Source organism: Moschus berezovskii, chromosome 10 (genome assembly GCF_049115385.1).
Source record: "Moschus berezovskii isolate FMDL1 chromosome 10, NW_MosBer_1.0, whole genome shotgun sequence".
NCBI classification, from domain to species: domain Eukaryota; kingdom Metazoa; phylum Chordata; class Mammalia; order Artiodactyla; family Moschidae; genus Moschus; species Moschus berezovskii.
Window position 1 is genome coordinate 81,843,516 of NC_142469.1, and position 14,311 is coordinate 81,857,826.

General features: G+C 37.3%; 1 protein-coding gene across 2 annotated transcripts in view; it reads right to left on the reverse strand.

Moving 5' to 3' along the window:
- The window catches only part of MAP3K5 (mitogen-activated protein kinase kinase kinase 5), a 229,799-nt gene that overhangs the window by 154,877 nt on the left and 60,611 nt on the right, over positions 1 to 14,311 (reverse strand). For both annotated transcript variants that reach the window (XM_088840777.1, XM_055432817.2), the window contains one exon: positions 12,187 to 12,326. In XM_088840777.1, the coding sequence (XP_088696903.1) occupies positions 12,187 to 12,326 (140 nt within the window). The remainder of the gene's footprint in view (positions 1 to 12,186; positions 12,327 to 14,311) is intronic.

Genomic DNA, 14,311 nt, shown 5'->3' on the forward strand with positions numbered 1-14,311 from the left:
TGATGGGACCAGATGCCATGACCTTTAATCAGTGTACTTTCTGGCTGTACCAAAAACATCCTCAAATGTTTTCTCCAGGACGCTTTGATAACCAACCCAGGAAGCAAGGCAAAGGAGACAATCTAGCATAAGTCTCAATCCAAAGGAAGACAAAGAAAACTTTTGAGAGCTCCTTGGGACAATGTAACACTGTAGAGGTCATCCTAAGGATAAATAAAGGTGGAGAGTCTCCAAAATTGGAAAGGTTCTCTGCCTGACATTTAGGTAATTACAGCCAGGGGAAGGAAGTGGGAACAGGTTGCCAAACCAAATGGACACAGGGTGGAAGAAACAGAGTTAGCAACCAGGATCTTTTTCCTGAAAGAAAAGAAAGGCACAGGCTGGTGGTTTTTGACCAGGAAAAAAAGACCATGGCTCCCTGCTGGTGACCTTCAAGGTCTTCTGAGATCTCTTTCTGTCCCAATGGAATGTGGCAAGTCTTCCACTAAAGTTGGGGAAAAAAGGAATCTTTGTTGTACTCCCCAACTCAGTCTTCTTACCTAATTTCAATGCCTCAAAGCTAAACAGAGATATGTCATATGGGCTGCGGTGAACACCATGAGCCTCACTGAGAAGGTGGGGCTCATCTTTACTCTCTACATTTTGAGTCAGCTTAGGAAGAACACTCCAACACAGGTGTCCCAGAACTGGTTCATCTTTAAATTCAGGGAACCAAGCACACTTGTGTTTATATGCTTACATAAAAACTCAAGTTAAAAAAAAAAAAAACTCAGTCTAACAAAAACCTGGAAAATCATATTTTTAATGGACATATGAAATCTGTGGACAGACATGTAGGAAAATATACCTGATGACAAGTCCAAGAATATGGGGCTTGACCTGCTCTGATGCTTAACTGTGTGTGTAACTCTAGTTACATCATTGCATCTCTGTGGATTTAGTTCTCATGTGTAAAGAAAGTATTCCATCTGCTCAATCTGCATAGTAATGAGACTTCCCATCTCACTGGGTCATGTTTAAAGACCAAATGAAATAAATTTATGAGAGACCTTTTAGCATTTAAAGTCGTATGCAACATGATGTATTAATACTATCAAAGCAGACAACCCCAACTCAATTCCTATGTTATCGAATACAGAGGCATCTTACACCTGCGTTGTTTATGATCCTGGGAAGGAACACATCAGGATTATGGAGAAGACATATGAGCAACTGTTAATTTAAAAAGCCTGAACCCCAAATCAGGTTTAATGATACCCAAACTTGAAAATAATCCTAAAAGAAATTCTAGACTTTCTTATCCTCCTCTATTAATTTTGTTTCATGTTAAAAAATATATCTTGGTGGGAAAACTCTACTGCAAGTAGATACGTATATTTAAACAAGGCAAAGATGCTGAAGACTGATATTTTATACATACAGCCCTTGAAAGAGCTTCTTAACACAAACTTCTTATAATATGCTGTTATTGTTATAATCAACTTCCTCTTCTTTGTCACCATTGCTTCTTTCAGCAAGCCCTAATTGGACCTAATTATTCAAGTACAGGTGTTTCTTTTTTAAAAAACTGTATTATTGAAAACTTACAAATATAATGAATTCTAGCATGGTAAATTATACTTTACACACATATTTTAGTAAAACTTTCAAGGATGCATTCTTAAAGGACTCAAATAGGATGGTGGGTTGCAGTGCCACAAAGATCAACTTCCAGAGAAAGAAGCACTTATTTACAATGAACAAACGGGTCTAGAATTCAGCTGGGTGGGAGGTAGGAGGCTTTCAGACTCACACACTCTGTATGCAGAGTTATTCCTTCTTGCTTTTTAAGGTATTCAAATTCATGAGCCTGTGATGAAAATCTCTACAAATGAAGAGAATACACTCAGAGATATGATGACATCCTCCATTCACTGCATATCATAGATTTCCTTCTCCTTTGGATGAGATGGCAAGAAGAAGCTAGACACAATGATATGGGGGAGGGTAAAGGAGGTTAGGAAGGAAAGCAAGGGCATCCTTTGTCCAGTATACACATAATTCCTTTGAAGATGTAAGCTTGTTGCTGCTGCTGCTAAGTCACTTCAGTTGTGTCCGACTCTGTGTGACCCCATAGACGGAAGCCCACCAGGCTCCCCCATCCCTGGGATTCTCCAGGCAAGAACACTGGAGTGGGTTGCCATTTCCTTCTCCAATGTGTGAAAGTGAAGTCACTCAGTCGTGTCCGACCCTTAGCGACCCCACGGACTGCAGCCTACCAGGCTCCTCCATCCATGGGATTTTTCTAGGCAAGAGTACTGCAGTGGCTTGCCATTGCCTTGTCTGCAATCTTGTTACCTGACATCAAAGAAAACTGGATTTTCCGGTCACAAGCCCTTTCCCAAACCTCAGAGATACAACAACTGGAAAGCCACTCCTGCTAAAGAAATCTTCATCTAGTTTGTCAATTCAAGATCTTGAGAGAAAATCTTAACAAAGCACTGTTCACAGCTATTTCTTATCTATTTCTCCCCAAAATTACCTCCCTTTCCCCCCAATTTGACATGGAATTACATAGCTCAGAGGAAAGTTAGATCATTTCTAAAGTAAAATAAAAGAACTAGAACTTTTTTCTCTCAATAGGAAACTTTTTTTCCATGAAATATTAAGAAGGATATGAGATGATTATATTGGACAGAGGAGATACAGAGGGCCATGGTTTACAAATCGATGGCCAGTTATTAAGTTAGTAAGACACTTCAGAAAATGTCCAGGAGCAGCAGTTACATGGAACATAGCCAATGTTTCTGGTGCACAAATCGTTAGACTACTTTATAGGATCATATTCTCAAATGACTTTTTTTTTCCTAACGTTTACCATGTACTTTGTACCACTAAGTTAAGTGCTACTTTAGAGTGCTGGAAAGAATGCAGTAAAAATTCATTATTAAACTAAGAGAATTATCAACCTTTGGGGAAATACAAATTTTAATTTCATATTCAATTCAATCTAAAGCTAAATTCATCTTAGTTCTTTATCTTGGTAAAAGAAATGAAACTTTAAGAAAAGGAAGTAGTGGTGTAAGAGGAAAAAAAAGTTTTTGGAGTTTAAGAACACGCTAGAATCTGAGCTAATTTGCCAAATACACGTGAAAATTTAACTTAAGTTCAAGGTGGTTGTTGTTCAGTCACAAAGTCATGTCTAACTCTTTTGCCACCCCATGAACTGTAGCCTGCCTGGCTCCTTGGTTCATAAGGTTTCCCCGGCAAAAATACAGGAGTGGGTTAGCATTTCCTCCATGAGCTCTTCCTGACCCAGGGATCGAAACTGAATCTCCTGCCTTGTAGACAGATTCTTTACCACTGAGCCACCAGGGAAGCCCTAAGTTCAAGGTATTTATAAAAAAAATTACTTTGATCTCAACAAATTACTAGAAACTAGAATTGGGCTGGCCAGAAAGTTCATCCAGGCTTTCCCATAAGATGGTATGAAAAAACCTGAATGAACTTGCTGGCCAACCCAATATAATCATCAAAATTCACAGTATTGATATCACAGCCTGGTCTTCTAAAAACTATAACCATTTGCTTCCAGTGGAAATGAATATTATCAGCAAAATGGACTTAATATCGAATTTCTCACACACATACTCCAATGGAGATTGAGTCCCTCTGTACTTACAGATAAACATCACGGGTCTAAGTACCATGCAACTGTTTGAATGAGCAACTACGACAGTCCTCAAGGTTCATCCATGTAGAAGCATGTGTCAGAGTTTCCTTCCTTTTTAAGGCTGCATAATATTCCATTGTATGTGTATACCGTATTTCGTTTTATCCATTCATCCACTGATGGACATTCAGGCTTCTTCCATATTTGGCTATGGAAGTAATGCTATTATGAACATGGGTGCATAAATATCTCTTTGAGATCATGCTTTCAATACTCTGAGGTATATATATATATATATATCCAAAGTGCAATTGCAGGATCATATGAAAAAATTGCCATACTGTTAAAAATTGATGATGTTTAATGGGGTAATTTAGTGATAATGTTACATATTTTGGTTTGTGCACCCACAGTTTCATGCTAGTCAGATCCCGATCTAGAAAATACTAGTTGCACTGAGGCAGAGGAAGAGTTTCAGCCACCAAGTATGTAGGTACTATATTCAGTGAGATGGCAAAGGATTAAGCATGTGGATAGATTGCTGTAAAGAGCAGTTTATGAAAGCAAATCCCACCTGGAAAGTGACATTTCAAGCAATGGTTACAGAGAAAAACACAACTAAATTTCTTGAATAAAGAGTGATCTCACATAATCATTATGTTTCAGCATAAGCTGTGTCACCACTAACTGGTATGCATATCAATCTCTAGACAAACATTTATTCTACAATGGATAAAATGGGAATAAAGCCTATCTTAGTGCAGAAAGAATAATTCCAAATGCATGTAAGGCCTTCTAACCACAGTCAGAACATTAGGGAAAAAATATTTGAGATTCAAATGCCCAAAATATATTTAAGTTATCCTAAAGGATACGCAACTGAACTGAACTGAACTGAACTGAAAGGATACAGAAAGTAACAGACTATAACAATTTTTTTCATTAAAAACATTAGTTATGAAATATTTAAAGAATATAAAACTTAGTCACACACTCCTTTAGCACAGCAAAGAAAACCACCAACAAAAAGGCAATCTAATAAATGGGAAAAGATAATTTCAAATATATCTAATAAGAGGTTAATATCCAAAATATGTAAAGAACTCATACAACTCAGTTTTTAAAAAATCAATTGAAAATGGACAGGAGATCTGAATAGACATTTTTAAAAAGAAGACATACACTTTTCAACAGGTATAGAAAAGATGCTCAACATCACTAATTATCGGGCAAATACAAATCAAAACCACAATGAGATATCATCTTACATCTGTCAGAATGGCTATTATAAAAAGACAACAAACTGCTGTCAAGAATATGGAGAAAAGGGAACCCTCATGCATTGTTGGCAGGAATGTAAATTGGTGCAGTCTCTGGGGAAACAGTACAGAGGTTCCTCAAAAAATTAAAAATAGAACTACCATTTTTGTTGTACCAGTAGTACCAGTTGTATCCAATAGTACCCGACTCTTCACGACCCCATGGACTGCAGCATGCCAGGCCTCCCTGTCCCTCACCATCTCCCAGAGTTTGCCCAAGTTCATGCTCATTTCATCAGCGATGCCGTCCAACCATCTCATCCTCTGATGTACTCCTCTCCTTCTGCCCTCAATGTTTCCCTCAATGTATCCAATGAGTCATCTGTTCGCATCAGATAACCAAAATATTGGAGCTTCAGCTTCAGCATCAGTCCTTCCAGTGAATATTCAGGGTTGATCTCCCTTCAGATTGACTGGTTGGATCTCCTTGCTGTCCAAGGGACTTTCAGGAGTCTTCTCCAGCACTACAGTTCGAAGGCATCAATTCTGTGATGTTCTGCCTTCTTTACAGTCCAGCTCTCACAACAGTATGTGACCACTGGGAAAACCATAGCCTTGACTATACAGACCTCTGTCATATACGATATGATCCAGCAAATGCACTTCTGAGTGTTTATTCAAAGAAAATGAAAACACTAACTTGAAGAGATATATGCACCCCCATTCACTGAAGCACTGTTTACACTAGCCAAGACATATAAGCAACCTAGCTGTCTATCAATAGATGAACAGATAAAGAAGATGTGCTACACACACACACAGGAATACTACTCAGCCATAAAAAGAATGAAACCGTGCCATTTGCAACAACATAAATGGAACTAGAGAATACTTACGCTGAGTGAAACAGTTAGATAAAGAAGACCTCCATAAGATGTCACTTGTATGTAGAATTAACAAACAAAAGAGTCAAACAAAACAAAATAGAAATAGACTCATAGGTACAGAGAACAAACTATAGTTGCTAAAGGGGAGGGATGTGTGAAGATACGGAAAACTGGTGGAGGGGATAAAGTGGTACAAGTTTCCAGTTATAAAATAAGTAAGTCATGCGGATATAGTATACAGCATAGGGAATAACAGGAATAAAGTACTTTGGCCACCTGATGCAAGGAGTCAACTCATTAAAAAAGACCCTGACGCTGGGAAAGACTGAGGGCAGGAGGAGAAGGGGGTACAGAGGATGAGATGGTTGGATGGCATCACCGACTGAATGGACATGAGTTTGAGCAAACTCTGGGAGATAGTGAAGGCCAGGGAAGCCTGACGTGCTGCAGTCCATGGGCTCACAAACAGTAAGACACGACTTAGTGACTGAACAACAGCAACACAGGAATAATACGGTCAATGGCACTGTAATGTACTGTGTATAGAGACAGATGGTAGCTAGACTTGTGGTGATCATTACTATGTTATACACCTGAAATTAATACAATATTGTAAGTTGATTATACTTCATTTTTAAAAATTAACAAAATTTTTCACACACCCATGGATATACCATCCAGACTTAGAAATGCAATGCATATATAGTTGAAGACTCCTTAATTCTATTCCACTTATCCTTCAAAGAAGTATTCATAATTTATTTATAATTCTCATATATACTTCTATCTTTTTATTACATAAATGTATAAAGAGCATTGTCTTGCACGTGATTACATTTTGTATAGATGGCATCATACTGTACTCATGCTATTGTTTTTGAGATATACTAATAGTGGTACAGAAAGCTCTAGTTAATTCAATTTTAAGTGCTCTAAACATTCCACTAAATGACTAAACCAGAAAGTATTTATATTCATTCTTCTGTTGATAGATATTTACCAATTTCTGTGACGGGAGGATTACCACAAACAATGTTAACATAAGCTTTCTTGATTATATCACCTTATGCATGTTAAAGACTTCTTTAAACAGAAATGATCTTTATTTTTCTCAAGAAATAAAAGAATCAGAACTTCTTAACATTAAAGATCGGTGCACTTTAAGAAAACTATCACAATCTACATATTTGAAAGAGTTAAATGAAAATGACAAACTGAGTAAGAAAATTTTCTTTCTATAACTTTCAAAATGAAATTTTAGAGGATTTGATATGATTAATCTATTTGGAATAATTTCCCTGTGTATCCCAACATGCCTTTATTTAAGATTTTTTTATTACTTTATTTAAAAAATGTTTATGAGGCATAACTGACATATAGCATTATATTAGTTTCAGGTGGGCCATATAACGGTTTGATATTTGTATACACTGCAAAATAATCATTTCAATACATGTAGTTAACATCTGTCACTATAGATACTTACAAATTGTTTTATCTTATAAGAACTTTTAAGGTCTACTTTCAAAAAATATTTTTTAAAAGAGAAAGAGATTAGTTGAGACTACTAATCTGGGCAGAAGAAATATCAGTAGAACTATAAATATTCCATTAAATGACTATACCAGAAAGTATTCATATTCATTCTTCTGTTGATGGATACTTACCAATTTCTCTAGGGGAGGGATTATCACAAACAAAGTTAACATAAACTTTCTTCATTATATCTACATACACAAGACAAAGACTTTTTTTTTTAACAGCACACATCTAGAGACAGCACTGCTGACTCTTGGTGATAACCTCAGTTGATATTATAAGCTATTGCCAAACTGATCTTCAAAAGGTAGTGCCAACATACTCTTCTACCAGCAATGCATACACTTCCCACACTTCACAGCCCTGCCATTAGTATAATAAGGGCTTTTAATTGTTGACTATCTGATAATGTGAATGATATTTCCTTGTTTTGCTTTGCTTTGCTTTTATATGAAGCATTATTTAAAAGTGAGTGGGGAGTGGCCTAGCAAAAAGAGGGAGCTAAATAAGGGAGAAGGAGTGGGAGTCAAGATCTCTAGCTGAGAGGTGTTGTTATAAAGGAATTCCTTTTCGTTTTTGTCTTTACTTTCGAACTTTTTATTTTATATTGGAGTACAGTTGATTAACAGTGTTGTGATAGTTTCAGGTGTGCAGCAAAGTGAGTCAATTATACATATCTATTCTTTTTCTGCTCAATATTATGTAACAACTTAACCAGGAAAAGAATTTATGAAGGAATTTCTGATGAGAGAAGAAATGGTTCCTTAAAACAACTTCCTTTACACATCAGCCATTCATTTCTCCCAAGCTCTTTCTGATGACAGATGGATTCCATGTTATTTGTCCCACAGCCCATCAGCCAGTGGTTCCACACCTACAGTCCCATTTACTGAGAGACCCCAAATGAAGATCTGATCATTTCCATAGCGTACCAAATAAATCAGAAAACAGTTGTTAACAGCAGTTTCTGATTTTCAAACAAATGTAAATCTCAGCAGAGTCTCATTAAGAGGCACATAAGATATGTTCACGTTATCTATTTAAAGAAAAGTGTGTTTTACTTTAAATAAATTTTTTCCTATTTGCTAAGGAAAAAAATATCTATCAACTTCCCTTTCTCAAAGGGGAATGATCTTCTTTTTTGAAAAACATTATTTCACTCTTGCTACAGTGAGAGAGTACTTGTAATTTAAAACTGATACAAATTCTATTGCAAATACAGGATGTGATTAGAGTCTAAGTATCCTTTCATTTGAAAACTGAGACATAGATTTTAAGTACTTGTATGGTTCCTATCTATCAGGAGTTTAAACTTTAAAAAAATTTTTCCTGTGATTTCCTTCCTAAGAATTTGCCCCCAAAGAGAAACAGTTCTTTTCAACAAAGAACAGTAGATGAAAATAAAACTGGTGCAGGTGTACTTTCTAGATGTCCAAAGAACTATATTTGAGTGAAGCTAGATATACAACAAGAATAGTATTCTCATTCTATCTTGCCCTGTGAAAATAGGGAGATACTTCATTTTTACTTTATTTACCTAATCCATATATAATATACTATTTATAACTATCTCTTATTTTGCCTATTTCACAGCAGCTTTCCCTTCTGTTGCTAGATGGTAGGGATAACAATTTCACTTATAACTACCTGCAACAGAAATAATTTTAAAAAATTAAAAATACACACACACACACACACAGACCTTCCTTAGTAGCAGAACCCAAGGAACTTCCAGGGCTCAGAGGAGGTTGTTAGACTGAAGGAAAATACTTTCTACCGCAGAACTTTGTACTTTGCAACCAGATACTTGGGCCAGGTACAAACTAAATAAGAAAATAACAAAACCTTACATTTAATGGAAGGAGGAAGACAAAAGAAGGGATGGATGTTGCCTGAAACAACTCAGGACATATGGTTGATGGGTTTTTCTAAATGAACATACTTAGGAATGTCTGCTATCCCTCTAACCAGAAGTAATTGGAGTCAAGTTTAGTGGTCAAGGGGGCCAGACTTTGGACTCAGGCAGACCTGGACCCAAATTTTCTACATCACCTTGGGCAAATGATTGAGTTTGTCAGAATCTCAATTTGCAATCCTATAATTTGGTGATGGTATATACACCTCAAAACTTAGGAGACACAGATTCAATCCCTGGGTTGGGGAGATTCCCTGGAGGAGAGCATGGCAACCCACTCCAGTGTTCTTGCCTGGAGAATCCCATGGACAGAGAAGCCTGGTGGGCTATAGTCCATAGGGTTGCACTGAGTCAGACACGATGAAGTGACTTAGTGCTCACATGTATATACCTCAAAGTGATGTTTTAAGAATTAATCCGGTCCCATCACTTCATGGCTAATAGAAGGGGAAAAAGTGGAAGCGGTGACAGATTTTATTTTCTTGGGCTCCAAAATCACTGCAGATGGTGACTGCAGCCATGAAATTAAAAGATGTTTGCTCCTTGGAAGGAAAGCTATGATAAACCTAGACAGCATATTAAAAAGCAAAGATCTCACTTTGCTGACAAAGCTCCATGTAGTCAAAGCTATGATTTTCCAGTAGTCATGTATGGATGTGAGAGTTGGACCATAAAGAAGGCTACACAGCAAAGAACTGATGCTTTTGAATTTTGGTGCTGGAGAAGACTCCTAAGTCCCTTGGACAGCAAGGAGATCAAACCAATCAATCCTAAAGTAAATCAATCCTGGGAGATTGATTCTGAAGATGAAACTCCAATACTTTGGCCACCTGATGAGAACTGACTCGTTGGAAAAGACCGTGATGCTGGGTAAGACTGAATGCAAAAGGAGAAGAGGGCAGCAGAGGATGAGAAGGTTGGTGTCATCACTGACTCAATGGACGTGAGTCTGAGCCAACTCCAGGAGACGGTAAAGGACAGGGAAGCCTGGAGTGCTGCAGTCCATGGAGTCACAAAAAATTGAACATGACTTAGCAACTGAACAGCAATACAATAACAAAAGAGTTTAGTACCTAGCACATAGTAAGTGCTCAATAACAAAAAGCAATTATGTATTGTACACAAGAAATGAGCATATTTTCGATAGACAAGCCTCTTTAAAGAACTGTTTTATTCAAATACCAATAACACTTTTATACAAAGGCTGGCTGAAAGCAATTAAATAAATCAGTTTATTTGTCCCACACAAAGTTCTGATACGATTAGCTTTATCTCTTTCTCTCAAATGTAATTGGAAATGCAATTCTAATATCTAAGTGGTTCTAATTATTCCCTCCTCAAGGCGGGCGGTTCCTAAAGGCTGGCAAATCTTCCCTGGAGTAGACAAGCTATCCAACTTTGGTGGAAACAAGATGTGGCTGTTGCAGGGTTCAGACAACAGCAAAATAAACAAAGCCCCAATTATGATTTGAGGGAGGTAGACCAAGCTTTTCTATTTAGTCAAAAGGAATTGATTTCCCCTGGAGTGTCACTTACACCATGATGATTGCCATGAAGTGATGGGACCAGATGCCATGATCTTAGTTTTCTGAATGTTGAGCTTTAAGCCAACTTTTTCACTCTCCTCTTTTACTTTCAAACAGTACTAAATCTCTTCATCAACCTGCTAATATTGGTTGCTAATACAGGTTGCAAAGAGTACCAAATCAAACTGTTTAATGAAAAATGCATCATCATGAAATGGATGGTACATTAATTAAAGGGGTAAATCTGCGGTAAGATTAAGTTTTTGCTGTTGTTTATTTGCTAGGTAGGGGTTTCCTTAAAGAATTGCTCCAGGTGAAAAACAGATTTAGACAGATGGGAAAAATCTCTTACAACTATTTCAGAGTATTCTGGAAAGGAACATCCAATCAATCCCCAGCACAATGGCCTGGCATGCAGAGAAAGTATTTGTAAATGACACTGCATATTTTGTAGAGAAAGCCACACAAGCTTTAGATACCCAGATAAAAACAAAACACCACTACATTTTTTTCCTTGGGTTTGGGGTTAGAGATCTTCCTATACCAATTCTGAAGTGATTAGAAGTATGGTTCTGGGTTTCAGGACTCCACATCCCAAGGCTGGGTTTTTTTGAATTAATTTTTATTGTATTTTACCAAGGTTGGCTTGATTTGGGAACCTGAAGTGATGAATGGGAAAAAGCCACAAAGAGGTAGATGGAAGTTTCACAAAGGAAATGATTGATTATGAGGTTCGGCATGAGTTACATGCTGAACTGTTAGATGCTTTTCAAAGAATCATACAGTGTAAAATCATTTGGCATTGCAAAAGCATTTTAGGCAATCTTCTTGAATGGAGAAAATACCCTCCTATCATTAAGTTCCTATCATGGAGAGAATGCCATGAGACATGTTGAATTTGTAGACAAATATGGTACGTTTTTCTTTGTCCTCTTCCCACTTTAACTGAAATCATATCCCAGTGACAGAGATGGCAATTTTCTGGTGATAGAGAATTTGTACTCAGAGAACTTTCAGTAGACAGCATACTTCTAGTAGGTGATAGGTGTGCCCAAGGAAACTCCCAGCGGTGACACAGCATGAGGGTTGACCATACGTTAGATACCCTCTTCTTTCTACAGTGTGTGCAGTGACAACTTCCTGTTCACAACCATCTCCTCAGCTGCAATTCCAACTGGAGCTCAGAACTCAACACTAAGTTTTTCCCCTAACTGTGTATCAGCAAATTTCCACACTGAATTCCAGATAAACCTCACAATGTAATTAGTCACTGTTGCATAATTATTTGACTGACAATAACATCCTTCCACAAACATATGCTACTTGATTTTTTTTTTTTCTGGTTAATGGAGAGGTATCCCTAAAACTCTGGGGCCTAAAGTAAATATTTAGTAAACAAGTGAAGTACCTTCAGTGACTGCAGAGAGTCTGAATTAGTATCACAGTAGAGGATGATGTTGTTGGCCATGCTGAAACTTTCTCTCACTCCAAGGTGGTAAAATAAGGATGGTTGTCGGAAGGCATCACTCATCTCCACCACAGCAATATCTGCAAACAGAAAACAAAGTCCCCCAAATGATGACACCCAAATAATGCTCAGTAAGCACTTTTTTGTTTCAGTAACTTAGTATTCAAAGAGGAAATGATAGGGATTTTCCCTCTTCATTTACCACTGAATTTTAAATTAGTAGTTCTATCGGAAGCGGTTTTACAAACTGCAGCAAAACTGCATTTTTGTTTTTTTAAAAAAGAAAAGGATCATGTAATTACTGGAAACTAAAGAGAGTCTGCAATGGTGGAAAGTGGGGCTAATGCACTCTGTTAAATTTTAACACTGAAAACAAGTTAACTAAGTTTCCAGAAGTAGATCCATGGGAAACAGCAGTAAGTAATAAATGTAAAATGAGATTTTAAGAAGCAAACAGGTAAAATTATGACTCAATCCAGAGCTGAATTTTATAACAAATATCTAGCAAGTCCTTAGCAAGAGGAAGAGGAAGCAAAGGTATAGAAATTATGACTAAGAGAGAGAATACAACTATAGATACAAGTTCTTCCAGACTTCACAGATGACTAACACCAAGGTAGCATAAACTTGGTACCAAAATTTGACAGTGTCACAAAAATAAAATTCAAATTACTTTCAAACTCATTTATATATGTTTATACATGAAAGAAAAATGAACAAAATGTACCAAGCACTATATACTATAAGAACACTAGACCATGGATTTAACATTTATTTGGGGAATGCAAGGATGGATCAGTGGAAAAAACTCATCAGTGTTCCCAAAGATGTCCTTAGAAGTTTATGTAAAATTCAGAATCCACTTTTCATTAAAAATAACTGCAAACTGAAAATATAAGGGCACATCTTTAAACTGAAAAATAATATATATTTCATAACAGCTTTGTACTTATAGGTATTCCCATGAAAATCAGGGAAAAGACGATGCTGTCAACTATTCTTATTACCAGTACACTATCTGAAAATCCTAACTGATGCGATAAGATTTAATGAAGTTCAGTTCAGTTCAGTTCAGTCGCTCAGTCGTGTCCGACTCTCCGCGACCCCATGAATCACAGCACGCCAGGCCTCCCTGTCCATCACCAACTCCCGGAGTACACTCAAACTCATGTCCACAGAGTCGGTGATGCCATCCAGCCATCTCATTCTCTGTCGTCCCCTTCTCCTCCCACCCCCAACCTTTCCCAGCATCAGAGTCTTTTCCAGTGAGTCAACTCGTCGCATGAGGTGTCCAAAGTATTGCAGTTTCAGCTTTAGCATCAGTCCCTCCAATGAACATCCAGGATTGATCTCCTTTAGAATGGACTGGTTGGATCTCCTTGCAGTATAAGGGACTCTCAAGAGTCTTCTCCAACACCACAGTTCAAAAGCATCGATTCTTCGGCGATCAGCTTTCTTCACAGTCCAACTCTCACATCCATACATGACCACGGGAAAAACCATTGCCTTGACTAGACTATGGACATATAATTCTATAAAATTATCATTACTTTCAGATGTTATGAATACCAACCAAAAAACCACAATAGAATCAATTAAACAACTATTATAAGTATTAATACAATTTAACAAGATGTCAAGGTGCAAAATTATGAAAACCAACAGCTTCCTTAAGCTTCTGGAAAATACAATAAATAGATCCTACTCAAAATTAAAATAAAAATATTAACATATATCAAATTTAACAAATGATACTAATTTGTTTAAAATATGTGCAATATGTGATAGATGAAAGGTTAATATCTTTATTGTTATTTCTTAACTCTTTATCAGTTCAGTTCAGTCGCTCAGTTGTGTCCAACTCTTTGCGACCCCATGGATTGCAGCATGCCAGGCCTCCCTGTCCATTACCAACTCCTGGAGTTTACCCAAACTCATCTCTATTGAGTTGGTAATGCCATCCAACCATCTCATCCTCTGCTGTCCCCTTCTCCTCCCACCTTCAATCTTTCCCAGCACCAGGGTCTTTTCAAATGAGTCAGCTCTTCGCATCAGGTGGCCAAAG